General features: G+C 45.8%; 2 protein-coding genes across 2 annotated transcripts in view; one reads left to right on the top strand and one right to left on the bottom strand.

The window, feature by feature from the left end:
• The window catches only part of Mtor (mechanistic target of rapamycin kinase), a 117,133-nt gene that overhangs the window by 48,116 nt on the left and 41,295 nt on the right, over positions 1-27,722 (top strand). Inside the window, exon 29 of the mRNA XM_076861302.1 lies at positions 24,544-24,619. Within this exon, the coding sequence (XP_076717417.1) occupies positions 24,544-24,619 (76 nt within the window). The remainder of the gene's footprint in view (positions 1-24,543; positions 24,620-27,722) is intronic.
• On the bottom strand, positions 3,370-9,115 carry Angptl7 (angiopoietin like 7). Its single transcript, XM_076861303.2, has 5 exons — positions 8,554-9,115; positions 6,170-6,270; positions 5,448-5,642; positions 4,633-4,831; positions 3,370-4,483 (listed from the first exon to the last, which is right to left on the bottom strand). The coding sequence occupies exons 1-5, from the start codon at positions 8,921-8,923 to the stop codon at positions 4,314-4,316; spliced, it is 1,035 nt and encodes a 344-aa protein (XP_076717418.1). The 5' UTR covers positions 8,924-9,115; the 3' UTR covers positions 3,370-4,313.

A 27,722-nucleotide genomic window follows, 5' to 3' on the forward strand; every position in this document is an offset into this window, starting at 1 on the left:
TGGGCATAGAAATAAAGAGGTTGTTGAATAAATTTTCTGCTGTTATGAAATTGTTAAAGAGTCTGAAACATTAGCTTCAATTCCTAGAGAACCATTCACTTCCCTTAATGATTATCAAAGAATATCAACTCTGGATCTAATTATCTTCATGGAAATACTCACATGGTTCATTATTTTGCTGTAGGTAATTTAGGGAAAATCATTGGCTAATCAGTTTGTCCACTGACTGAGGGACTTGGCCAAGCATGGGCCTAGTCCATTGAACGGGTAGTCGAGGAGCCGAGTTCTCCACTAGTTTTGCCTTGAACAGATGCTGCAAAGTGTTGCTTTCAACACCCTACCTTACTGATGACCAGAAAGTAGAGGTGGAATTGCAGAACTTAGAGATAGTCACAAACAGGCCACCAGGAGGCATGCTTCAGTGTCAGATTAGGCACGGTAGTAAGAAGATCTGCATCTCTTCCTCCCATCTCCAGCTCATGCAATCGCATGTGAGAACTGATAGAAAATATGGTAACTGGGTTTGTTAACTTCAGCGTCATAACTAATGATTCGTATTAATATTCAGACTGACCCTTTTCTAATTGAGACCCACCTGAAACCTCCTTATCCTCCCTTGGTTTTTCCCCATATTTGAGGCTGAGAAGCATTAAAGTTAATACAGATTAAATGTCCTCAGTAAGATCATTTAGCTTTTCAAGCTGATGTAATTTAAAATAAATCCTCAAGATTCATTATAAATTAAATTGATCCTGGCTTTTTTTTTTTTTTTTTTTTGGTACTGGGGATTGAACCCAGGGGCACTTTAACTTTAACCACTGAACCACATCCCCAGCTTTTTTTTTTTTTTTTTTTTTTTTTTTGCATTTTATTTAGAAACAGGCTGTCACTGAGTTGCTTAGAGCCTTACTGAGTTGCTGAGACTGGCTTTGAACTTGAGATCCTCCTGCCTCAGCCTCCCAAGCCGCTGGGATTATAGGCATGCACCAGAATGCCAGGCCTTGACTATTTTTTAAACTCTATTTTGAGGGAAAGCCAGTTTTCCCATCCCCTCAGGCCAGTTCAGCTGACTCAGCACAGCTCTAAGTCCTGCCTCCCTTCAGCTGGTCTCCCATTCTCCCCAATACCTTTCTGTTTTGTCTCCATTTGCATGCAGCTTTCATCACGACACTGTAAAACTGCCTTTCCCAAGTACAGTTGTGATTGCACACTATTGTGATTGTTGCTTCATCTTTACTGGGGAAGACTTTGAAGAGCGATGTTAAGCAAAGCTCCTTTCAGGGAAGCTGCCTGTACTACCCCAGTACTCTTCAACTGCTGAATTCCTGCTAGAGAACTTAGAGCCACCCCCAATATATTTCAGACTTCACACGTATTTGGGGAATAATAGTTATTTGCCCTTCCCCACTGCTCTGTTTTTCCTACCCTATATTTCTTTCATCAGTGTATTCATTCTTTTAGAGTTTGTTGTAATACATATATTTGAATCATCTGCCTAAATTTCTATTTGAAACAGGTAACCCTAAACAAAAACATCTTTGTATAGCTATTTCTTAGTTTTTGTACTTGTTTTGAAAAATTGTGCTTTGCTGGCGATATAGTACTTTTGCGTTGGTTCAGTCTACCTGTTGATCATTTTACCTATTTGCTCCAGGACAAATTAAATCCCACATGCAGTCCCCAAGCCAGACTAACACTGAGAAATATAAACTACTCCCACGTCCTTAAAGCTCACATACATCAGTAAGTATAATTGCTTCTTAGGGGAGCAGTGGATTAAGGGGGTCTTGAATTGTTGGAAAATACATACTCATAACTGTGGGGCTCTTCTTGGCTTAGCCAGAGCATGAGGTGGGGTCTGCTGGCTGCCTTTCTTCTTTGTCCTACATAGAATAGAGTACTAACTGCCCAGCTCCTGATGAGTAAGCATCTTTTTAAAAATATTCCTGATTGAGACATCTGCAAAATTAAAACTCAAAAAAACAGGCCGGTGCTCGTGATGAGGACATGCCTTTGGTTGACGTGCCCTGCCTTCTGCACAGTGCTGTTCTGTGTGCCTCCTCCCCAGATACCTTCAAGGATCTGCTCAAAACAACAGTGCTTTCCCTTCAGAGGCAACATGGAGCTTGCTTTTGACTCCTGGTGGTTCTGTTCCTTCTTAGGTAAGGGACAGTGTTAGGCTGAACCCTCAGTATCACCTGCAGCAGAACAGGTGCTGAGAAAAGGAGGTGCTGTTGGCATCTCCACTACTGGGGAAGCAGCAGGAGGCGTTCTGTGCAGATCTGACCACTGCTCACCCTTTCCCTCTGCCGCTTTCTTTGTGATCACAGTTTCTCAGGATGAAGGAGACCACAGAAGTTGACTTAGGTTACAAGCCTCAGAGGTTTTTTTAGTTGTGGAGTATATAGATGATGAGGAAGGCAATTACTAGCGCCTCCTTCCATGGGCATCTTGCTCTCTCTACTCCTCTTCTTTCTCTTAAGCATATGGTCTTTAGCAGCCCAAGATTCTCCTGCATGCCTGAGAAAGTTTCTATTTTAACATCTGTCTCATGGGAAGCCCTACTCCAGTGTAGTTCTTCTCTGCTCATTTTATTTGTTTGGAAATCCCCAAGGTTCTGGTTTCTAAGATGAATTAGGCCCCCAACATTCAAAGGACTATAGGTATAAGAAAAAATATTGAATAAGAGAAATGGCGTAGCTTATCCTGACTGACTGGCTCAGGAGGACAATTCTTTTGAGAAAGGAAAAACGACTTCCCAAAGGTTAACATTACTTGACACCTCTTAAGGTTAAAAATAATTTTCCTTTCTATATTTTTAAGTAGGAGTGTTTGTTTGCAAAATATTTTGAAGCTGATTAGAAGCGGTGTCCTCTGTACAGGTTAGTCAGTTGCTGCCCTTTGTGTCCCTTGCCTTTTCTGTTTTGGCTTCCTGCTCCTCCCTAGTTTCCCTGAATTCCGAAATAAACTCAGAGTCTCTTTCTCAGTGCTCCCTCTTTGGTATGCACACGTGTTGTAGAAGGGATTGAACCCAGAATCTGGTGCATGCTGGGTAAGTGCTCTGCTACCAAACTTCATCCCCGGTCCCCCTTTTCCTTTCTTTCTTTTTTTTCCCCCATTTTTCTTTTTGGCGGGGGGGGGCGGGGGGGGGAAGGTCTTGTTTAATTGCCCACGCTGTCCTCAAACGTGCAATTCTCCTTCCTCAGCTTCCCAAGTAGATCGGTTACATGCATGCACCAACATGCCCAGCACTCTCAGGTTTTTAAGTTGAACTTTTTACCATATTCTAAGTGGTAATAATAATGATTTCAAAAGAAAATACTCAAGTTTTAAGAGTGTTTATTTGTAGAAGGAAAAGATACCTCGAATGCTTAAAACACAAACTCAACATTTTGTTTTACCAAAGCAAGATGCTTATATACAGCATGAATTGTTGACCATAGCGCCATCTACCTTCATTTTCAGCCATTTCTTATAGACAAGATAAAAAAGGGAAGCTCTTGGAGCCCATTTCTTACGGAATGAATAAAAATAGACTTATCTGTCTTGACTATGAATGTTTTGAGGTGGTTTTGTGCAAGCGTCCATGAGGGACTATACCCTTCTCATGCTGGTGCTCCCTGTCATGCCAGACCCCGTGTCCTCCCTTTCAGTGGTGCCTGACTCAAGTAAGCAGTAAGGTACCCAGAGTCTGATCATGAGGCACAGGGTCTTGAGTTTTCTCCCAGCAGGTCCACCCTGGGGTACTCATCACTAGCCTAACAGTTTTTGTATTTTTAAAAAGTGTGTAGACTTCTGAAGGTAATTTTATTGGATTTTAAAATAAAAATTCTTCTCCTCCAGTACCCACTCTGCTTCTTCCTGTAATACTCAAGGCCTCCTTTGAGAATCAAATAATACAGTTCTTTTCAGCAAAGGGATTTGGTTTTTGCATTCACATGAATTATGCCTTAGAGAAAATGGAAAAGTGAGCTCATGATTACTTTTTCCCATAGGTAAGTTTCTGGCAGGGATCAGGGCAGAGAAAGCCCACGCAGTCTCCCCCTGAGGAGGATGTGGCAGGACCCATTGCTTTTAAACCCTTCATCCCATGTACTGTAACATCCTCGGTACATGTAATTTTGTCAGGTGCACGTGCCCGCTTCAGCAGCACATGAACCAAAATTCTGTTGTCCACCTCTAAGAGCCTTTGTCTCACCTGGGGATTATAGGCCACTCCCTCCCCTGCCCTTTGATACCCTCTTCCTGCTGGCTCTGCCCTTCCCAGTCTCCGCTTGCGTCTTTCTGTAGTCCGGCTCCACAGCAGCTTCCTTTCACGGTTTGAAGCCCTCCGGGCGGATTTTCATCTCCACCCGCTTGAGGGAGTAGCTGGCCCCATGCCAGCCATACCAGGTGATGCCATCCAAGTGTTCCTTGTGCTCCCCCAGGCGGTAGTAAACCCCATTGAGGTTGGAGTCCGTGCAGCAGTTGTACCAGTATCCACCTGGCACAAGAAACAGATGGGGCTGGTCAGCTGGGGTGCCTTCCCCTTAAGGTGGACAGGGCGGAACAGAAGGGACTCCAGAGCCCAAGCTCCAGCTGCACAGCTGCAACATCCGCAGGTGGGTTGTCCTTCCCACCCGCCCCCCTCACCTTTGCGGAGCAGGGCACACTTGTCCAAGCAGTTGTCATTGTCCTTGTCCTTGGTGCTGAATGCTGTGTTGTTGTGGTAGAGGAGTGCATCGTTGCCCACGTTGCCACTGTAGTTCCCCAGGAAGAGGCGGTAGCTGTTGAGTTCATTGCTCAGAACAAAGTGGCTGTACTCCGCATAGCGCACGTTGCCCTCCCAGTCCTGTGGGGAAAATCAGAGCCTTAGGGGACTGCAGAATGCTGCTGTCATACCCTCCCTGTATTGCTCCTCTCGCTCCAGCCCTACAGCCAAACATCTTTTTCTAGATGTGAATCTAGCAAGACCTGTCACTTGCTTCCTCCTGCTTAGCATACTAACTGGGAATCAGCTAGCGAGGTGCTGGTCTGACTACTCTCAGGATTCACCGTAGGCCTTGACAAAAGGTTTCATGTTCCTGGTTGAAGGGATAGATGTGTACTTTTGCTGAATCCCACTCAGATATAAAAGAGCAACACGAGGATGTGGTGATGCTTTAAGGCCTTCTAGAGAGCCACCAACCAGTATCTCTAAGGACCTCGTGCCCCAGGCCTGAGCAGAGACAATGGTGTTTTGCCCAGCCAACAGCTTTGCTCTGTCCTAGCCTGCGTCAGTTTCATCCTGTGCTACTCAGAGGCCTGGTTTGCTGAGAAAGGGGGAAAAATTTTTCTTATTCAACTGAACTACACCCTGCAGAAAACTATCTTAGTGAATGTATGATCTCAACTGAACAGACAAGGAGTCATGCACAATAGTGTTAGAGGTCCTGGACCAGCTCCAGGGCCCCAGGCCTGGAGTTCACCTCCATCTCCACACGGAGCCGTGTTGGCTGTCTGGTGAGCCGGTGGATATTTTCATTCCCCAGCCAGAAGTCCCCACGGATGCTGCCAAAACCCTGCTTGTACTGCTTCCAGTCCTGGTAGAAGGAGACAAGGCCACTCTTTCGTCTCTGAATGATGGTCCAACCCCCACCTGAAGTCTTCATGTCACAGAACACCTGGAACAAAGAGGATGTTCAAGGGTAACCAATGACTTATTCATTAGAAGCTAATCAGAAAGTGCAGACTGCCCACCTTCTTTCCTGTCCCTACAGAGCTAGCAATGAATGTACTCCCATGGTCACACTGGCTCCCTGTGTTAGCGGTGCTGTCCCCAGTGTTGGGAAGCTGGAGCTGGGTGGTAGTTTGCTTAGAAAGAATTTTCCAAATCAGGGATGGGGGTGAGTGTGTGTACAGCTTATAATGTGTCCCCTTCATGTTCTTTCTCCTTCCAAAAAGTAACTGCTTTAGGACATGGCAGAGATTTGAACTAGTATTTGGTGGCTATAAAAATTATGTTAGAAGGTTTGGTGTTTGGCCAATGATGATTTGAAGGGGCCAGGGACGGACCCAGAAGGTGAGCTTTGGATAGCTCTCAGGTGGTTGGTATGTCTGCTTCTCTGAGGCTCCCTTTCAATGGACCATGACCATCCCTGTTGTCTCTGTGCCTTTGATGTTGGAGAACAGTGTGCTGCAATGATCTCACCTCCATCTCAGGGCTGCCCAGGAAGTCATTGGGAGGAAGCTTGTATACCCCAGAGATGTGGTAGTTCTTCTGGTAGAGGGAGGAGCAGTCGTAGATGGCATCTGCAAACAGAGTACATGTGGGCTAAGCAGAAGCTCGACAGCATGGCAGGCAGGGCTGCCTGTCACATGAAACCGAGCGGTTAAAGACAGAGGCTTTGTTTCTACCACAGGATGCCCATGGGTGTCAATGCCCAGGCAGTATCTGGATTTGGAGAGCTGGCATCAGGAGATTAAGAGGGGACGTGTTTTGACCTCACTGGTGGGGTAGAGGGTGGGAAAGCCCTTCACCAGGATCATGTCACCAGGTCAAATAGGTGGTTTCAGGTTGTCTGAAGTAAATTATTTATCCTGCTGTAGTTTAGGACATGAAGTTTAGGAATGGTGCCATGTGTGAAGGCATGTGCCTGATGCCCCTGTGAGTAGCTCCAGGCTCTTGGGCTACCACCTCTATGACATGGGAAGTCAGGAATGTCTCAGAGGGTCTGCTTCCATGGTGCTCCTCTGTTTGTTTTTAGTGTTTCTCAGAGGTGGTGGCTGCTGCCAGCTGGGATCCTGCTCAAGGGAGGTAGATATCATAACTCATCCCTCCCACCTAATAATGCTAGATCCTCAAAGGAAAGCCAACCCCGAGAAATGTCTTTGAGGCCTTCCCCTGAAAGTTTTGTTAAAAAGAAGGAAATGAGATTTTCTTTTCCTCTGGGGTTGATTTAAATGCTTGCTGGCTGCCCTTGGGGCTGTGGCCTTGCACTAGACTCTCTCCTGTTCTAATATCAAAGAGCATCAAGAAGAAAAAGCCTTTCTGGTAGGATTCAGAGAGCAAAGCGCAAAGAGCTTTCATTGTCTAGGATATCTTGAGAATTGTTTTCTCGGGCTGGGATCTTAGAGAGAGCACAAGGCAACACTGATGGCCACACTGCCACCATGAGAGCTGTCTGAAGTGCCTCAGTTTCCTCCCAGAGCACCCTGCCATCACCCTCAGAGTTCTGCATTTCCTGTTGCTAGTCAAAGTCTGAACTTGCTACTCTCTCCAGGGGCTGCCGACTTCTGGAGTATGGTAGTGGCTCAGCACCTGGTGCCAGACAAGAAAAAGGAAGGACTGGTGTCCTGGGCAAGACCAGTGGGAGGCTGGGCAGTCGGGCCACAGTTCAGTTCCAGGAGTCTTCTTGCTGAGTGGTGAGAGTTCCTGGTTCGGAGGAGCAGAAAGTGGCTCCATCAGACTCCTGTTCAGCCTGACCTTCCACACATCAGTTTCTTTTTTCAGATCAAATCAGGACTCACTTATCTGCAAAATGGCTGAGAATCCTTTTTAATCCCAAGCCAAAGGTCAGGAATTCCATGCTAAGGAAGTGATTGGTACATGTGGGTTTAGATAACAGGATTTTCAAGCTTAAATTCATGTTTAAAACTTTTCCATCATTTAAACCAAGGGTAACCAATGACTTACTCATTAGAAGCTAATCATGTCTTTTTCTCAATTTGGATTATAATATAACCAATAGATTTTATATTAGTTAAAATTACATTGTCTATAGGTTGTGTTCCTTTCAACTAATATTTCCCTGGTAATTTCAGAAAACCAAATGTATCTCTTAAACAGTAAATTCATGATGGCCCATATGTGCCAAGCTAAGCAGCAACTGAAAGTTGTTTTGCAAAATAAAACATTAAATGTGCCTTATTTTTAGCCATTAAAATCCATATTCAACATTGCACTTACTTATGTCATATGATATTTGGGAGAATTTTGAGACCATGGAGGGAAATGGAAACATCAGAATTGAGGAGCCTGTCCCTCCTGAGCACAAAGGGCTTCTTCACAGGCCAGGTGGAGTCTCTACACTGAGTTCTGAGTCAATGAGAGGAGTGGGTTTGCAGAAAGAGGACACACAATTCCATTAGTGTCCATTCCTGCTAAATCTTAAGGACACCAGAGAACTGGTTTTGACAAAACTTTACATCCAGAGCAACAGATGTTCCTGCTTTCTTGGGATTTGGGTGTAGTCAACAGCTCTTGAGAAGGAAGTGGCATAGCTACCCCAATCATAAAGATGACAACCCTTCTTCTAAGACTTGCTGTGTCACTTTGGGCAAACCATGGAATCGCCCAGTGCTCCAAGGTGGGAATTCATGCATTCATAATATGCTGAATTGAGAGATTCAGAGACCTGGGAAGGCACTGGGTACATTTTTAGAACAGCAGAAACCAAAAGAGCTGCTTCATAAATCTTTCCTCAAGGGAAAGTATATCCCAAAAGAGCCCCAGGAATTGCCCTGATGAGCAGTTTGTCTAGAAACACTGCTGTGGACCAGGATCCCCTCTGAGGGGAGGTGTGACCTCCTTACCTGCTGAGGTCTGGGTGACAGTCTGTGCCGCCTGGAGCTGCATGATGTCGATCTGGCTGTTCATCTCAGAGAACTTGCTCTCAGCATCTGTGAGCCTTGACTCCATGCGCTTACTGGTGCTCTCCAGCTCCATCACCTGCATGACCACGCTGACCCAGTCACTCTCCTGCTTCTTGCCTAGTTCGCTCAGCATACTGCTTAGGTTGGCGACCTGGGCCTTGAGCTCCTTCACCTCCTTACAGCAGGAGGCCGCTTTGAGCTCTGCTGGCATCTTATGTTTAGGGGGCTTCTGCAGCTGTACTGGGTGGCTGGCAAAGGCCACAATGAAAATGCAGAGCCAGGTCCCAGCTGCAAGAGTCTTGCTCAGCATCTTTCGTGGGCCTGGTAAAGAAGGCTTTGCCTTTGGGGACCTTTAGACTGGCCCAGTGGAGGCCTGAGGAGCTGCTCACGCCTTACACGCTCACTCTGGATGGCCTCACACTTCGTTGTCCCCTTTCTTTCCTTGCCCTCCCGTAGCCTTTGTCAAAGCTTGAGTTGCTGAAAGTGGAGTGTACTGGACACCAGTGGCTTGCCTTCCCAAGCATGAATGCTCCACCAAGTCAGCATCTTAAATATTGTTTGTGCCTGCACCTCCACCCCCACGGTGGCCCTGCACAGTGCCATAACTCCTCCCACCTCATCTGGGAGGGTCAGGTGCCTGTCCGGTGAAGTCAGCGCAAACTTAGGCCAGAGGAAGGGAGGAGGGAGACTGGGAGAGTCTGTCTTTCCTTGCCTGCAGTCTCTGGGCTGAGACGAAGGACTGTGAATTTGTGTGTTTCCAGTTTTGCCTGTTAGATTATGCCCCTGCCAGCCACTGGCTCGGCTCTGTCAGCAGGCAGGCAGGGTCAGAGGGATTTCCAAATTCCTTTCTAAAGGTTATGTAACCATGGGGTGAGGCGAGGTAGGAGAGAGAATTGGGAATGAAACTCCACTCACCCAGGGAGCCTGTTACTATTATCCACGCTGTTTACATGAGCTTCTAATGTAGTTCAGCATCCTGCGGAGTATGCTGTCAACTAGGCTGGATGGCCCTTTCTCTGATCATCATTCAGTGTTCTCCACAATCCTTATTCAACCTGGCTTTAGCACTGTCTCAGGTTTTAAAATCTCCAACTCAGAAAGATCTAGAAATAGGAGGACAGAGTAAATCTCTTAAGAAGCAAGAAAGACTTTGTAGTTTGCATCCATGGGGTGTGCAGTTAGTTGTCTTTCTCTTTCAACAAAGAACAGGCCAGTTAATACTGGCTTCTCACGCTTGATGGTTTTGTTAGAAGATCACAGCAGCAATGAAGACTCAGCCATGCCAGTTGTGGTTCTGGATTGGTCACCCACGCTGTCAGTCTTCAGGCAGAGCAGAACAGGCCTCCCCTCAGCCCATGGTTCAAAACTTGGAACATGTATCAAAGAATAGAGAAAATACTCCCCATCACTTACTAAGTTCTTATCAAAAACCTCATTTCTCTTTTTTTATGCAGTAGTGTTTGTAATTTGAAATTAATTTTCTGTCGATATATGAAAAACTGTGGTATGTAATTTTTCATACACTATATTTGAAGGACACTGCTCTTTTGAAGACAAATGTAAAATCATGAAATTTTAGCAGACATTCTTAAAAAAAAGCTTTTGACTGAAACTACATACAAATGTCCTTAGGACAGTGGCTGTCTTTGGAACAGTTGTTCCTTCTGTTTCCATGTTGGAGAGCAAGCCACTGAGGCAGTTGCTTGACAGCTGATACTCAGCATGGGTCCTCCCCACTCCAGCCTGAGGCCTCAGCTCTTCTCTGCCATGATCCCTGGAGCTCTTTTCCAGTCAGGGCTTCTAGCTCCCTGGAGAGAGATTCCTGTTTGGACAGCTGGAGTAACCAAACAACTCTGTTTCTAAATTGAAAAGTAGTAGGGAGGGGCTCAGGTAGACCTCACATTCCTCATTTTTTTTTACCCGCTTGGGGATAAGGATGTTGCTTTTCTTATTCAAAGATTCTTTTAAATTACCTAAGCTGCACAAATGTCAATAAATTCCTCCAAACTTTGAAAAAAATAATTAAGGGTATTTCTCATGCCCAAATATTATCTAATTTCCTAAACATGCACAACCCTGTGATGTCCTGGATTCTAAATTTCTAAAAGAAGGACAAGTCCGCCCTTGTCCTGAGCACAGCTGAATCCATAGAGGGAAGCTGTAGACCTGGGGGACTACAATGGTTTCCCTTCTCGGTGAGGCTGTCTTCATCCTATTGTCTACCTTTCAACTAGCACAGTAACCATGAAAGTGGGAATTAACTTACCCCATGATTCAAATGAATGAATTGCCAAGATCATTGTAATGTCATGTGTAGCTAATAAAAAAAAAAATCTATAGCCTAATACTAGGCACATGTTTGCAGTTCATAAATAATATAATAATAATAATAATAAAAAATGTAACTATTATTACTGGAAAGAAAAAGAAAATGGGAATTAACTGAGAAAATGTGAGAAATGTGGGCTGGATACCATATAGTTTTTCTCATTTCACTGATGGTGAAAGAGGGCTAACTTGCTGCTCCTAGGGAAGATGTTTATGAAAATAAAGCTTGGTTTCTTCATGAAAAGAGTCAGTGAGCTTTCCCCCAGACTGGAAGTTCTCGAAGACTTCAGATCTGAGCTGCACTGCCCCAGGCTGGCCAAGGACTGGAAGCAGGGGAGCAGCCCAAGAGTTGTGGAGAGGTCAGGGTCTCCAGGTGGGCTCCTTCCAACCATTTGAAGAGTCTAGTCTCAGTTGCTGGAGGAGGCCCCAGTAGGGAAAGTGCTCCTCCTTTCTGGTATACCCTGCCTCTGCTTGCTGCCAAACATCACTTTCAATACTGGAAAGAAAGGAAGCCGTGTCCCTAGTACCCAGGTCTCAATATGAAATGAGTCTGTCTCAGAAGGGGCTGTCTCATTGTTGATTTAGTACCAATATCTTTGTGTGTGTGTGTGTGTGGTGCTAGAGATTGAACCCTATAGCCCTATGCATGCGAGGCAAGCACTCTACCAACTGAGCTATCTCCCTAGCTTCCAACATTTTTTAATAGCCACAGCCTGCTAATAAGCCAGCTTTTAACAACAACAACAATGATCACAGCCTGCCAAACCATACATAGCCATTGACTGGCTTTTCTGTCACTCACTCAGTCCTTCTTTGTCTCAGTTGGGTGCTTGAGTCCATAAGAGAAGGTGTACCCGTAGATGCGTCTTCCCTAAACCTTCTAATGCACTATCTCTACCAAAGAATATGCCCTGGACCTACTGAGTCATTGTTCTTACTGGGAGTATAGGTATAGCTCTGGTAGAACACATGCTTAGCATGCACAAGGTTCTGGATTCAAAGCCCAGCACCAGAAACAAAATCATTTTTCTCAGGACTCCTCTTAGGGGGAAAAAAAAAAATCAAACCTGTTAACCAGCATTCAGGCAGCAGAGCACAATGATGGTGCACACACCCCAGCCCCCATCAGTCCCTTCCAACACTCAGTTGTCTCATGGTCTAGGAAAGTCTTGGAAAGACAGGTAACTGAACTCTAGGACAATGTGACATGTGGGAATAAAGCACAGTGGGGAAGGAGTGCCCAACCCAGGTGGCCCTGGAGGGCCTCCCAAGCACATGTACCCAGAAAAAGCATACTAAAGGAGAGGAGAAAGTGGCCAGGAATGGGGAGGACATCCGAGCACAGGGCAGCTGTGTGAAAGGCCGTGCTCAGTGGGGAAAGGTAAGGCTGTGCACGTGGCCTGAGAGTCCAGAAGTGAGACGGGTTCAGCAGAGTTAAAGCAGAAGATGGGGAAAGCAGCCAGCCCCAGGGACCCCATGTGTCCAGGTGAGGAGTGTGACTCTCCCTCTCAAGACAAAGGCTGTGGAAGGAATCCAAGCAGCTTTGGCCTTTTGTCTCTTTGTTTTCCAGAGTCTTACCAGGAAAGCAGCCTTTTGTGATTGCCAAATAAGATTTTTAACTGGAAATAAGTAACTTAGAGCACTCCGTTTTTTTTAAGCATCTTTTATAACTTGATTTATTTTTTATGTGGTGCTGAGGGTCAAACCCAGTGCCTCACATGTGCTAGGCAAGCTCACTACCACTGAGCCACCACCCCAGTCCACTGAATGTTTTTAATTGTATACCTTCATGCTAAATGCCTTGGCTGTTGTGTTCAGGAGTCAGACATGAAGAGCTTAAGTAGTTATTTCTAGAATTAGACCAATTTGACCTCTGTTCCCTTCCTAACACTTGATAGCTCCATATGACCATGGGAAAATTACTTCTTAGTTTTCCAATCCCTGAAATGGAGATAAAAATCAGAACTACCTCACAAGGGGGTGGGGCTGGGGCTCAGGCTGAGGTTCAGGCTCAGTAGTGGAGCTCTTACCTTGCGTGTATGAGGCTCTGGGCTTGATCCCCAAAAAACCTTGAAAACAAGAAATCAAAGAACCCCAGATACCTCACCTCATTGGGGTTTTTGTGAGGATTAGACTAAATAAATCAAAAGGTTAGGAAGGGCTAAGACAGTTTTGGGTTAGACGGTTTTAAACAGTTTTTATTTTTTAATTAACATTTTTTCAAGAATACAATTAACTACAGTCACCATGGTGTATAATAGATCTCTTAAACACATTCTTCCTAACTGAAAATTTGTATTCTTTGACCAGCATCTCCCCAACTCCAGGGAGCACCCCCTCCCCCAGCCACCCAGGCCCTGGTACTACCATTCTGATCTTACTCCTGCAAGAGCAACTTTTTTAGACTTTGCATTGAGTGACTTCACACAGTGTTTCTTTTTCTGTGTCTAGCATATTTTACTTGGCTTCATGTCCTCCAGGTTCATCCATGTTGTCACAAACGCAAGACAGTTTTGAATAAGAATAAATTTGGAAGAAATGTGCTACTAGATATCAAGATTTGTCATAAAGTTACAGTAATTAAGTCAGTATATTTGGTACAAGGATAGACTAAGAGACAACTCTGGAACAGAATTAAATGTCCAGACCCACATGAATGTGGATAGTTCATCTATGACAAGGTAGCACTGTGGAATGGCGAGGAAATGACAGTCTGCCCTATGTACAGCTGGGTCAGCTTGAGAGTTTCCTAGGGAAAGGCTCTCAATCCTTCCCTCACAACATGCACAGAACCTCGAGTTCAGAAGAGGGAAACTTGAAAAGTAAAATAAAGCAGGTTCTAGAAGATGGCATAGAAGACGAGGGGATTATCTTGAGAGCTTGCAATAAGCAAGGATTTCTTGAACACGACACCAGAATCTCTAGCCAATCATAAAGGAAAAGTATTCACTTCTATTCGTAGGAAACACCATGAAGAGAATGAAATGGCAAGAAATATTTCCAACATAGACTCTCGTATGTACTGTGTCCAGAGTATGCAAAGACTCACAAACAATAAGATCAGGAAAAGCCGCCCATCTAAAACATGGCAAGAGATGTGAACAGGCACGTAGTTCACAGAAGAGGATCTCCAGAGGCCTGTAAACCCAGGGAAGGCTGGTCCTCATTAGTCATTATGGAAATTCAAATAGCAACCATAGCAAGATGCTCCTGCACTCCAGCCAGAGAGCTGAAATGGAAAAGACTCAAAATACCAAATGTCGGCAGGAGCGTGGAGCAGTTGGTGTTCTGGCGAACTGCTGGTGGAAATGTCAGCAGTAAAACCACTTGGGAGAACAGTTTGTCAGTGTCTTATAAAGCTGAACAGACCCTGGAACCCGGCAGTTCCACTTCTTGGTATTTTCTCAACAGAAATGGGAACACACGTGCTCCCAAAAAATCATGCAGGAACGTGCATGGTAACATCACGCATAGTAGCAAAGCACCAAACAACCCAGACATCCATCAGCAGTTAGGTAAATTATGGTCTCCTCATACATAGTGTTCATGCAATATTCAAAATCTGACAAACCAACCTTTGAAGTTGGCGTGGTGGTTAGCCCTGGGGAGGAGGCTGGGGAGTGGGCAGCGCACTGGGTTCTCTTTTTTTAAATTTTTTTAATGAACTTTATTTATTTTTATATGTGGTGCTGAGGATCGAACCAGTGCCTTGTGTATGCTAGGCAAGCGCTCTACCACTGAGCCACAACCCCAGCCCTAATGCGCGGCTCACTGGGCTCTCTTGGTCTGGGTAGGAGATCCCAGGATGTATGAACACTCGTTCCTGGAGCTGTTTGCTTAGGTGTATGCTTTCCTGTGTACTTCGTAGACTTGAATTCCAAAGTTTATCTAAAAACAGGTGATACACATGGGACACAGACCAGAGTCCTGACACAGTCCACGTCCAGTAGTATCAGGTAGATCATTTGGGCAAGCCTTCCCCGATCTCCCAATCTGAAATAAGTCCCATGTTCTTCCCTGGACACTTGCTGTTCTCTTCATTGTGTTCTCCTCCGCAGCACTTATTTCAGCTTGTCTTGTTCTTTCTTTGTGTGTCTTCATCCCAACCTGTGCACTCTGCGGAGGCAGAACACTCTGTTGGAACCTGTCGAATGAGCTTGTGAGCCCCAGTCAGAGGTTCCCACCCCTTAAACATCCTCTCTCCATGGTCATTTCCGTATTTGGTCATAGTAAGGTCCTCACATTCTTTCCTGCTATGCATCCATTTTTCTCCTTTAGGTCTTAGTCATAGAATGAAAAAAAAAATAAGCACTAGAAGAGTTGAGGTCATTTTGTAGTCAGTGACTTGAAGTGGCATCCTTCTGTAGAATCGTTTCACTCCCCTGGAAACCACCAATTTGAGTCTCACCCCTCCTCCTCTGCTTGTGAATATCAGCAACAGGATCACAGAGTATTTGAGGGGGATTTGATCCCACTCCTGTCTATTCTGGAGGCCTGTGTAAATAGCACATTAAATAATAAAATAAAAAATTATTTTGCCTTCATCAGCCTAAGGAGTCATGGGCAATCACCAGTGTTGAAGAAGGAACAAAGAAAGTGACATCTCTCCTTAAAAACAGCCTTATCTTGGGCTAGGATTGTAGCTTAGTGGTAGAGCACTTGCCTCCCATGCATGAGGCCCTCAGTTCGATCCTCAGTACCACCTATAAATAAATAGATAGATAGATAGATAAATAAATAAAAGATAATTGTGACCATCTATAACTAAATATATATATATATATTTAAACCAGCCTTTCTCTAGATAGCTATATTCTCCAAAATTTGCCTAGGAACCTAATAGTCTCATCTGTCTCAAAGGGAAATCAAAGCTCATTACATTGCAGTTTCAGTAGATCACTCTTAGCCAGAGACAAGACCCTGCTGGGGTTGCAGGACAAGATTATAGGTCTGTGCCCCAGCCACCCCGTGACTGCAGGGCTGGGCCACCTTCATTCTGACTTGGGCACCACAAACTGGAAACATGCCTGTCATTCTTTAAGAATGTCAGGGGATATGTGCCAGTCATTCCTGAGCAGCCAATTAATGGCAAGGGTGGCAGGGTTTTGCAGTCTGTAGGAGAAGGGTGAGAAGGGCCAGCAAATTTCCCTCTGTGTGTTAATTGTAAACACATGTTTCAGAGGTGTCAGAGTTGTGCTCCTTGGAAGCAAGAGCCATGCTTTTACAGTTTCCTGGCTTCCAGAAAAGGTATGCAGTCTTGTCCTCATCTCGCACTGCTGCTGGGGGAAAAGCCTTAGGTCCAGAGAGGGAGGATTTGCTCAGCAAAATACAATCCCCTGTCTGGGTCACACTGACTGCACAGGTACCAGTGTGCCTCTAGGAACAAGTGCCCCTTGTAGAAGAGCCTCAGGAAGGAAGGGTTGGGTGCAGCTCAGTGGAGAGTGTGTGCCTAGCATGTAGGAGGCAGAGGGCACCTGTGTAGTGAAGGCACAAGCTCCGCTCGTATCTTTCCAGCCCTTTCTTCTCCAGTGCCCCACAGGTCAAGCCTCATCAGCATCAGGATGACATAAATTGACTCCTGGCTGCTCTAGAGACTTCCCATGGGTTCACCCCCTAATAGCTTGCCTTGTCGAGATCTTGCAAGCCCAAGGACAGCTTTTGAGTACAGAAGCCACCTGACAGTAGGGAAGCTGAGATGCATTCTGGGTGTCTCCTGAAGCTAGAAGTCTTTACTGCTGCACAGTAAGGGAGAAGTGCGCTGTGTCTCCATAGTGAGCCTCCACTTGTCTTCAGCATCTGGCACTTCCTCTGGAACACCAGGAGATTTAATGGGGCTTGCTCCTAACAGTGAGTTAGAGAAACGGCCTCTGGTTTTTATGAACTCCTGTTGTGGGGGGCAGGGGGAACAAACCGCTACAGTTAAACTGTGCTTGAGAGTTGAATTCAACCTTGAATTGTGTGCTGCATCCTGATTTCAGAGGTGTGAAGAAAGTGGACATTTTAGAACAGGTTCAGGTTCTGCATCTGGCTGCCTCTGATTTCATCCCATTATTAGTGGTGACACCAATGGTCTCTCAAAATTTTCTCTCTCTCTCTCTCTCTCTCTCTCTCTCTCTTTTTGGTACCAAGGATTGAACCTAGAGGCACTTAGCCACTGAGCCACATCCCCAGCTCTTTTTTATATTTTATTTAGAGACAGGGTCTCGCTGAGTTGCTTAGGGCCTCACTGAGTTGCTGAGACTGGCTTTGAACTTGCAATCCTCCTACCTCAGCCTTCTGAGCCGCTGGGATTACAGGCGTGCACCACTGCACCCGGCTCTCGAAATTCTTTCAGATAGTTCATTGCCTGGGAATCTAGGTTCTCCGATTATATTGTGTCACACTTCTCTTATGTCAGCTTTTTCCTCACCGAGAAGGTAGGCACATTTTTTTTCCCTTTGATCCCAGGCGACCGTCCTATAGTGGACCCAACTCCTTAACACAGTGGAAGCCTCAGTCATATCTGCTTATACAATTAAGTGCGGAGAGCTGGAGGCTGCCAGGTCACGAGGTGCCAGCTCACTTCATTTTGGTTTCTCAGCTGCATCCACACATAGACTGAGTCAGAGCTCTTGGACATTCAGAAGCCAAGAAATGTGGATTTTTCCCAAACTCTGCTCTCTGTTTGAGTTAAGGTAGATGGAAATCAGCTTAGGTCGGGTCAATGCAGCCTCCCTGCTTTTGTTCTTTTTCCCAGCAGCTTCTTTGTAATAGTCCCTCCCAGAGCTCTTCATTTCACTCTGGACATAAGAAGCAGAAAGGGGGAGAAAACCCTCCAGGCATCACCAGAAAAGGAGTAGTGCTCATTGTTGTAGAATAAAAAGATAATGGCCAATTTGTCAAGAAGTGTTGACAAGAAAGATAAAGTTGGAAGTAATTAACTGGCTGACATGCTGGGAGCAATGTGCCTGCCAATAGCTCCTTAAATCAGCCAGAGCCTGGAAATGTGACAGGCCGTTCATCATTTTTACAGCACACCTCTGACAGGCTCTCAGTTGGCAATGCAGCCAGCACAGAGCTTGTGCTTCGACACTCTAGGACCATGCACCTCTCTGTACTCCATGCTGGGTCGTGCTAGGGCACTGAGGCCATGTCCAGCCAGGAGAGCCTGGGGTGGGTGTGGAGGATGCCCGTCTCTGGGCAGTGTACGTCCTCAGGGTGGAGGGTAGACACCGATTCCCAGAGCCAACTCTGTAGACTTGTAGAGGACAGATCGCTCACTGAGCTGAGAGCTCATGAGCAGCACAGCTTCAACAGGTGCTGCTCTCAGCCAGCCCTGGATCAGCAGGTGACACAACCTCGCTGTCTTTAAAAGGAGTTCTAAAGAGTCTGAGAAAAGAGAAAAATGCATGTGTTATGTGAAAAGGCAGAATATAAAACTGCCCTGGTCACCACTGTATAGAGAACACACATTAATTATTACAGAACACGTGCAGGTGGAGTTATTTCAAAATGGTGATTCTATTGCAGTGAACTTCCCTTCCCACAATTTTTCTTAATTAAGAGAAAAAGGTACACTTCCTCCATCAACCCTGAAAAGACAGACTTTCTTGCCCCCTCTTCACATCTTGAATATTATTGAGCCTTTTTTATTCTTAAGAACTGACACCTTGTCATATGGAGATTTAGCCTGTCCTCTAGTCACTGTGACCAGCAGAGGGCCAGGATGCAGTAGGAGCCCTTCCCTGAGGCTCCAGTGGGGCTAAGACCTCAGGAACCTATTTGGAGTGTCCAGAGCCAGCCACCTCATTCACACCAAGAATTTTGTACCCTGGTCCCAGAGAGCTCAGGAGCACATGCCAGGTTTGAAACCCTGTAATGGGGCAGATTCTCTCTTAATACAGAGAAAGGACCAGAGACTCTACCAGACCTGGGTACTGTTTTCGTCACCTGCCTCTGACTCTCAGGTGGGCCACTCTGACCTCCACTCTCCCTCCTGCGGCATTGGGATGTCCCGCCCCTGCTTCCTGTGTGCCGCAGTTCCATTCTCACCTCGACTTCTGCCTTCATTGCTGTCCTCTGCTTTAAAGTACTCTTCAGAAAGAGGCTGGTCCACCCTGGAGTTCCTCAGACCATCTCCTTTGCTCAGAGGAGCTGCCTGATGAAGACATCAGGGCCCAGCCAACCCCAGATTGTCTGGCTCTGTCAGGGCACCAAACTGTTCTGTTTTTAATCAGTCACTGGGCACAGAGCTAAGTCTCAGTGCTGGGAGAAGTGACACGGGCAGGGAGGGGGATCTGAAGCGGTTTCCACTCTGTAAAAGAAACAAGAAGAACTTTTTTATACAGTGGAATGGACCCAAAGTAACGTCCAGGGTGGTCTTGGAGCTGGTCAGGATGCCCCACTCAGACCTGCCACGGCCCCCTGTTGACTATCACCAACCAAGAGCCATGGGAATTCAGAGAATTCTTCCTTGACCAGGAATCAAACAAAATGCAGACAGTAGTCCAATCTAGAAATAGACAGGAGGAAGGAGGCCCCACCATATGGAAGCAGTCAGGTAATGTCCTCCCGAGGGCCTGGAGGGGGCCCAGGGGGGCACCGCGCTCCCAGATGTGCTGTAGCTGCTCCGTTGCCCGAGGACCTTCTGCCCTGCCCTGGCTTGGCATGGAGGCCCCTCACACTGTGCCTGGAGGTCACCAAGGTGCTGAGGCTGAGAGGTGAGGGGATCACCAGCAGGGCCACACCAGGAAGGACAACCAAGCCAGTGCCTAGACTTCATCTCAGTCCAGGGACATGGAGCAGCAACTGAGGAAGGAAACCCTTAGGGTCACAGTGTTCTTTGGGGGGCAGGAATGGTGTCAGGCTGCTTTGCTCTGGGTTAGCGTTGAGATCTTGATCCCTCATTACCCTCCTGCTCCCTGTGAAGAACACTGAGGGACAGCTCAAGCAGAGGGTCTCAGTCAGAAGTTATGCTCCCTTCCCGCCTTCTCAGCCACCTCTCGATGGCCACCTACCCAGACCGCGAACGGTCCTCACCTCTAAAGCACAAGCACGCCCGGTGCTCTTCTCTCGGGGCCTCTGCATTTGCACATAGTAGGGAGGAAGGCATTGTGTGTGATCTGCTTGGTCTTTGTAGGCATCCAGGCAGCTGCTTATCCTTATTAATTCACTCTTCTCAATGCTCAAGAGCACTTTCCTCAGTTTTCCAGCCCTTCAGCTCAGCCTCCTTCAGTAAAAATTTGGCCTCAGAGTAGGGAATACACAAGAAGGAATATGCCTCTTCTGCTGCTGATCCCAGTTCACTCTGTTCTCTTTTCAGTCTAGCTTTCTAACACCAGGTTCATTTGTGGGCTCTGGGCTTTACTTTGGGGCAGGCTGTGTCTGTCTGCTCCATAGATTCATAGCTATGTAAGATCATGGGAAATTGTCCCCGGAAAATGGAGACTGCAGACAGACTGCACAGCCACGGAGAGAGCAGTGGGCATCAGAACTTCCCAGCTGAGAAGAGCTTGTGCCATAGTCTCTCCTGCCACTGCAGGTGGAGTGGACATGGGTACTCTGGTCCATCCCTCACTTATGCATTGTGGGCACCCAGCTGCCCAAGCCTCAGAGCCTTGTTGTGGGGTCCTTTTTGCGAGACTGGCATCGGTGGGGTCTGGTTTGTACCATTAAACGTTCCTCATTGTTGAGCTGGGGCTTTGAATGATTTACCTTTATAAGCTTCCAGCATTAACATGGACAGACTGAGGGGCACACGGGAGTGTTCAAAACTCCCAGCTGCCCCATAAAACGGGAGCTCCTTGTTAAGGGAGCTGTGAGCAAAGGTGACTTCTTCACATGAGCTGACCACACAGTCTCCCTTCAGCCTCATAAAACCACAACCGAGTTTAGGAGAGGAATATTTCAAATGACTCCCTGTATTAACCTAATAAGCAGGAAACTAGGGACTTATAGTAGGAACTCCTGAGTTTCCACAGAGCCTTTATTCTACATTTTGCAACCCAGGCCTCTAAGCCTGGCAGCCTCCAACGAGCTGCTTCAAAAAAGCCTGCAGCGGTGGCATGCCAGCTGTCACATGGGAAGCATTAAGGTGTATTAGTAGCTTCTGAAAGGAAATAGAAATGGGTAGGAGCTTGGGGTCAGAGGGGGTGTTGCCACAGTGTCAGTGGGGGAGTTAATGTGAAGGCCCAAGAGGGCTCCCTTCTCCTGTACAGCAAGTTATAGAGAGAGTTGACTAATTGAAACATCCTCCCTGGCTTTTACCCACCTAGTTTACAGGTATTATGGGTGCCAATTGATGCCCAGAGTAGAAACCTAGGAGTGTCCTGTGCAGGTCAGTGTGCAACCCCAAGTATCATGGCATTGCTGAAAGCTTGGTTAGTAGCTCCCCATGGAGCCCCACCTGCTTCTCTCTCTCCTTCCAGCTAAGCCCTGCTGCAGGCCCCTGTCCCCTGCAATCACTGAAGATGACTCAGTCGGGCTTTCTCTTAAAGGAGTCAGGGCTACATGATGAAATGTCATCTTTGGTTTGCAGTGCTGTGCTGGTCTGTCATGGAGGAGGCACTTCAAAACCACAGCAGTGTTAAAGTCATGTTTGAATTTCTCCTTTGAGGACTCTAACCACTACTTCCTACTTCTGATTAATTGTTGTTAAGCTCTCTGCATAATTAGTGGCTGAGTAGATTAAGAACAGGCTTTTATTTGGTTTTGGTTTTGTGTTTTTTTATCCCCCAAATGAGTCAAGCTTTGGTAATGTTTATAATTGTTCTTGAAAGTAGAACATGTTCTAGAACACAAGATTGGAAGGCAGTTGTTAGAACTCTTGGATTTTTATGTGTGTTTCTTAGAGTTAGCTCCTTCTGCTTGGGCAAACAGTACTTTATCTTCTACATCAGAATAGTTTTATTCTCCTTCTAGGAGTTTACCCCAATGAAGGCCACCCCAAGATCCACTGAAGAGCATATAGGAAATATATAATTACATATCATGTAAACTCTATACAGGCTTTCTGTTTTCCTAATGCTTCCCAAAACTATATTTGGATTCAAGGAATTAAGTAATGACACACTTATACCTAGTAGTGGTAATTATCCACACAGTTCACACCTCCCCCTGTGAGTGGACCTGAGTCTAGTACCAGACTGCTTGGGCCAAGAGGCATCGGGACCTACTTTGCAGTAAGTCCAAGATAGAGTTTAACCCTTTTGATTTAGTTTCATTCTTAGTGTAGAAAGCTCCATAGAGCTAACTAAAGGAAACTTTGGTTTCACTTTTTGGAGATGAAAAATATTTCTGAATTCTGCAGCAGACTAGCTTATGAAGAACATTCTGGTTTGTTGCTTTGCTTAGGACTAGTACAGGAAGCACCAGTGTGTCCTCCCATTAGATTCCCCCATCAGATCACCTGTCTACTCCTACAAGCAAAAGAGAGGGACATGGCATAGACTTCCACCTCTGGTTGCAGACCCTAGAGGCTGGAGCCCGGATGCCCAAATAACCTATTCAGAAGAGTTTGGAGCTCACACTGGTGATCCCTAATGCTAGCTTAAGACTCAAACCTACCTGTGGACAAGCATTGAACTGTGTCTCTAACAACTTCATACCCACTGTTCCATTCATTTCCCTGAAGACTGTGGAGGAGGTAGGATTTATCCTGCTTTATAGATAGTTCAAAACTCAGAAAAGGTGACTGGTTTGTAAGTGGCAGAATTAGACCTCCAGGAATCTATCTTCTGATTCCAACCCAAAGCTGCTGCACCCCTTGTTTATTCTTATCAGTCGTACAATCACTGTAGATATTGCAGGGCCATCCTGATTCCCTATGGGAAAATCACCCCCCTTCCAGGGCCTCCATCTCCCCATTAAGGGGGATAAGTAAGGCAGGGCTGATCTTACCTTTCTCTCCCCACAGACGCAGGGATACATGAGGCCAAAGGAGTGACAGGTTGGAAAGATTATTTGAAATGCACTTTGTAAACCTGGGCCATTTGATTGTTACTTTCACAAATGTTAACATCTTTAGCTCATCAGATTTCTGAGCAGTTCCTTCTCAGTTTTTTTGGAAGAAATATGATGGAATTGGATTTTTAAAATAATATTTATAACAGCAATCTCTTACCATATTACCACATCAAACCCAAATCCTGGCCTGTCCCCAGACCACTTAATATTAATCCTACTCAAGTAGACAGTTTGTACTCAAGGCAATAAACCAGATCCTTGCTTGTTAAATCAGTCCAGATTCCCAAGTTGATATGTCTCATTTTTGGTGAAATCATTATTCTGTGGCTGTCCCCAGCCTGCTTCTTCACTCTCCCTGTTCCCCTTCTTCCACAGCTCAGGCTTGTGGTTGGTGCTGGGTTTAGTTGCACAAGTTCCTATTAGAACAAGGGTCTAAGCCCCGTAGCTCTCCTGCTTTGGGGTCCCCATGTGACCTCCCTGATTAACCAGCTCCAGACATCAGGCCTTCCAGTGGCACTGCCCAGCTGTCCCCACAGGGATGCAGTCCTTTAGCTCCATGGGCCCCAAGTGGCCTGCAGGTGACATCAGCCAAACAGAGTATCTTAGGGACAAGCACTTCTTCACCAGAGGCCAGCCTGAGGAACTCACTGGTCCCTTTAGAGGCACTACGAAGATACCGGGCACTGTTGGGGAGCAGTTGGTGCAGTGCCCAGCCCTGCCCCCGGGTTGGCATGGGGTGGATGCTCAGCCTCCGTACCTAGAGTCTGACTTTTTCATTGATTTGGGTTCTTCCTATTTCTGAAGGCAACTGATGAGAAGTAAGAGTTAAAGGTTCAGAGGACTCTCATGTGGTTGTGCACTACAGTGGGGACAGTTTGGGATCCAGGATTTTAGTTTTTTTTTTTGTTTGTTTGTTTGTTTTTTAAAGAGAGAGAGAGAGAGAAGAAAATTTTTTAATATTTATTTTTTTTTTTTTTCAGTTTTCGGTGGACACAACATCTTAGTATGTGGTGCTAAGGATCAAACCCGGGCCGCACGCATGCCAGACAAGCGCGCTACCGCTTGAGCCACATCCCCAGCCCAGGATTTTAGATTTTTTTAAAAATGGACATGCAGGGAGCTGGGGTTGTGGCTCAGAGGTAGAGTGCTTGCCTAGCATGCATAAGGCACTGGGTTCAATCCTCAGCACCACATAAAAACAAATAGATATTATGTCCACCTAAAACTAAAAAATAATTATTTTTTTTAAAAATGGGACACGCAGGGTGAGGGTTGTAGCTCAATGGTAGGGTGCGTGGGTTTCGTCCTGGGTTTCGTCCCCAGCCCTGGGTTTCGTCCCCAGCACTGCTACAACAAAAAAGATGTGTGCTGCCTGCTTGACAGCCTCTGAGAGGAAATCTGGCTATGCTGGGTGACAGGGTCAGAGCCCCACGTGTTAGCATTCACTTTACTGCTCCTCAAAATTAGGGAGAACGGGTCAAAAAATTCTCATATGAAGCCCCTCAAACCGAGCCTTCCAGATGGTGATAGGTAATTGAGGCTTCCCTGCATCTGCCCTACTGTATCCCTGCGTTCAGGTGAACCATCTGCCCCCCAACAGCCCACACCTCCTGCCTCAGACTCACCAAGTGTAACCCCCTCTTCCTTTTGTTTCCTCAGCATTAATAATAAGCTACAGCAGCCCGAGGCAGCTGCCGGGGTGTTGGAATACGCCATGAAGCACTTTGGAGAGCTGGTGAGTGCCTCATTTCTTCTAGAAAAGCTAGAGGTAGAGAACTGGCAAGGGAGGCACTTGGCCAAGATGTTGAGAAAGTTACTTTCCGTTTTTTGTTCTTTCCCAATTTATAACAGTATAACACTGGCTTGCCTGTATCTTAAAGACAATGGCCTTAGGGATTACATTCAAACCGAACATAAATGGTGAGGGTAGAATCTAATAAAGAATTGCTGATATTTATCAAGCTTAGTGTGTTACCTTTTGCCAAGTGCTGTATGTACCTCATCTAATTTAGTCCTCAATGATGCGATGCAGTAGCTACTGTTCTTATCCATTTTCCAGAGGAAACCTTGATTCCAGTAGGCTAAGAACCTATCTGGGCCAGGCACAGTGAAACATATCTATAATCCCAGCTATTTGGGAAGCTAATGCAGGAGGATTGCAAGTTGGAAACTAGTCTCAGCAGTTTAGTGAGACCCTCAGCAACTTAGGAAGACCCTGTCTCAAAATAAAAAATAAAGGTCTGGAATGTTGCTCAGTGGTAAAGCATCCCTAGGTTCAATCCCCTGTACCAAAAAAAAAAAAAAAAATGAATCTGTCTGAGCTGACAGCACAAACAGATGGCAGAACCAAGACTTGAACCCTGGCAGTCTGGACTCAAAGCCTGGCATTTAACCTGAGTTATTATGTCCCTGTGGCAGATCACATGTGTCTGGTCCACAGTGACCACTCTGTATACATTCTGGAAGAAAATATGGCCAATTCTCCAGGCAAAATGCATTCTGTAATTTATGCCCAATGTTGAAGGATTTTTTTATTCCATTATTGCTTACATAGCTGCTTCTCTGTGCTGTCTTTGCCCTACCAATACTAAACCATTTTCATTACTCTTAGGGGTCTGGAGAGGGTCCTTTGATAATCCAAAAATATATAAAGCATAACTTAATGAACTTAGTATTGAATTCCTGGAAGGCTTAGATGCTCTGGGTCCACATATTGATGAGGAGTCCTTTATGAGTCATGTAGGTCATTTGTGATGACTTGCCTTAATCAAGAGCTACAGATTAGAATTAAGAAAATGAGTACCTCATAGGCTTTTATTTGATTGTCTAGCATTTTGCCTCCTAGAAGGGCTAGTAACTGGACTAAGACTTTTAAGGCGATTTTTTGTCATCTCCAGCATGTACTATCTGTAACTAGACTAAGTTAGCATCTCTCCAGATGATGAAAAAATAGGAAGAACTGCCTGGTCCATCTTTGCCACAGTGCTCCTTTGCAGAGGGAAGAAGCAGGCCCAGGGGCATTTATTGTCTCCACTAGACTACACTGTGCTCTGCCCTGACATCCTTAGAGCTTGGATTCCAGTGAATACTGATTGACACAAGGGCTCCACACACATCTGGTGTTCAGGTGATCTGCCAAGAGACAGTTTGTACCCTGGTTCAGATGCCAAGCTTCAGTGAAAGTTCCTGCATCTTCAGGTTCTTAAGGTGACCATTAGCTCCAGGATTACTGCTAAACCTCGGTGGATTTTCTGTTATATTTAGGGAGCTGAATCACATTAAGCTTGACAATGGTTTGCTTTTTCTTGGCAGAGCCTGTGCTTTCTCAGCACAATTTATGTAACAGCAATCTCATTAGAATTTTGTGTGATTCATTGCTTCAACCTTATAGTTTCTGCAATTCGTTGCAATTCAAAATATCCTGCCCCCTACTTGACCTGCTCCATATGCTGCCCCTGCTCCTTTCTGCTGGTTCACCAGGTACATGCCATGCATTGCTCACTGGCTCCTGGTATAGAAATCCAGCACAGGAAGCTCCTGCTCATCTAAGGGCTTCTCATTTTACACTGTCTCTGTAAGTCACTCTTGTAGATTTTGTCTTTCATGTGTAGGCGTAATGGGCATGATCTAGGCAGTCTTAGCAAATGAAGCTTAGTTTACCTAAAATGGGCATGGAGCCACAAACGCTCATTCTGGCAACCCCGCTGGCAATGGGGGAAGGCTGGCTGTGGCAGCCCCACCAGTTGGTACAGGGACCGCAGGTAGGACATTGATGCTGCCAAAACTAAGTAGGGGAAAGAGGTAGAAAGAAGTTAACGGTCTGCAGAAGCAATCTCCTTATTTTGTTTTTTTATTTGTTCTTTTTAGATATATATGACAGTAGAATGCATTTTGGCATACATGGAAGTATAAATTCCCATTCTTGTAATCATACATGATATGGAGTTTCACTGGTTGTGTAGCTCATATGTGAGCGTAGGAAAGTTATGTCTGATTTATTCTACTATGACTTTTTTTTTTTTTTTTTTGGTACCAGGAATTGAACCCAGGGACACTTAACCACTAAGTCACCCCTCAGCCCTTTTTATGTTGACAGGGTCTCACTGAGTTGCTTAGGGCCTCGCTAAGTTGCTGAGGCTGGCTCTGACTTGCGATTCTCTTGCCTCAGCCTTCTGAGCTGCTGGAATTACAGGCGTATGCCACTGCACCTGGCTGTACCTCCTAATTGACGTTCAGGAAAAAGAGGTTCTTTCAGGCAGCTCAGAAGAGTGGCTGTAGCGTAGATACTACACAAATAGTTTTATTTAGAAATGGAGGAAGAACCGGCTACCATGGTACATGCCTATAATCCCAGCAATTTAGTAGCCTGAGGTAGGAGGATCGCAAGTTCCAGGACAGCCTGAGCAACTTAGTGAAGCCCTAAGCAATTTAGTGAGATCCTGTCTCAAAAATAAAAGGGGCTAGGGCCAGGTGCCAAGGCACCCACCTGTATACCCAGCAGTTTGGGAGGCTGACAGGAGGATCCGAGTTCAAAGCCAGCCTCAGCAACTTAGTGAGGCACTTAGCAACTTATCGAGACCTTGTCTCTAAATAAAATATATAAAGGGGGCTGGGGATATGGGTTAGTGATAAGCATCCCTGGGTTCAGTCCCTGGTACCAAAAAAAGGAGATAGGGAGGAGTAGAGGATAATGGGAGAAAACTAATGTAGGTCCTGCATCATGTCGTACAGATTCCATTGCAGAATCATATTGTTATAGAACTCCCTAGAGGGCCACTACCCTGGTCTGATGGAGAAATAGTCATTTATTGAGCTGATGAAGAAGCCAGAGGACAGAC

This window comes from Callospermophilus lateralis, chromosome 7 (genome assembly GCF_048772815.1).
Source record: "Callospermophilus lateralis isolate mCalLat2 chromosome 7, mCalLat2.hap1, whole genome shotgun sequence".
NCBI classification, from domain to species: Eukaryota; Metazoa; Chordata; class Mammalia; order Rodentia; family Sciuridae; genus Callospermophilus; species Callospermophilus lateralis.

Coding starts and splice junctions, on each gene's coding strand:
- Angptl7 (XM_076861303.2), bottom strand. CDS start 8,923: ATGCTGAGCAAGACTCTTGCAGCTGGGACCTGGCTCTGCATTTTCATT. Junction 5,643..6,169: donor TGGGCAGCCCTGAGATGGAG/GTGAGATCATTG, acceptor TCTTTGTTCCAG/GTGTTCTGTGACATGAAGAC. Junction 4,484..4,632: donor GTGTGCCCTGCTCCGCAAAG/GTGAGGGGGGCG, acceptor TTCTTGTGCCAG/GTGGATACTGGTACAACTGC.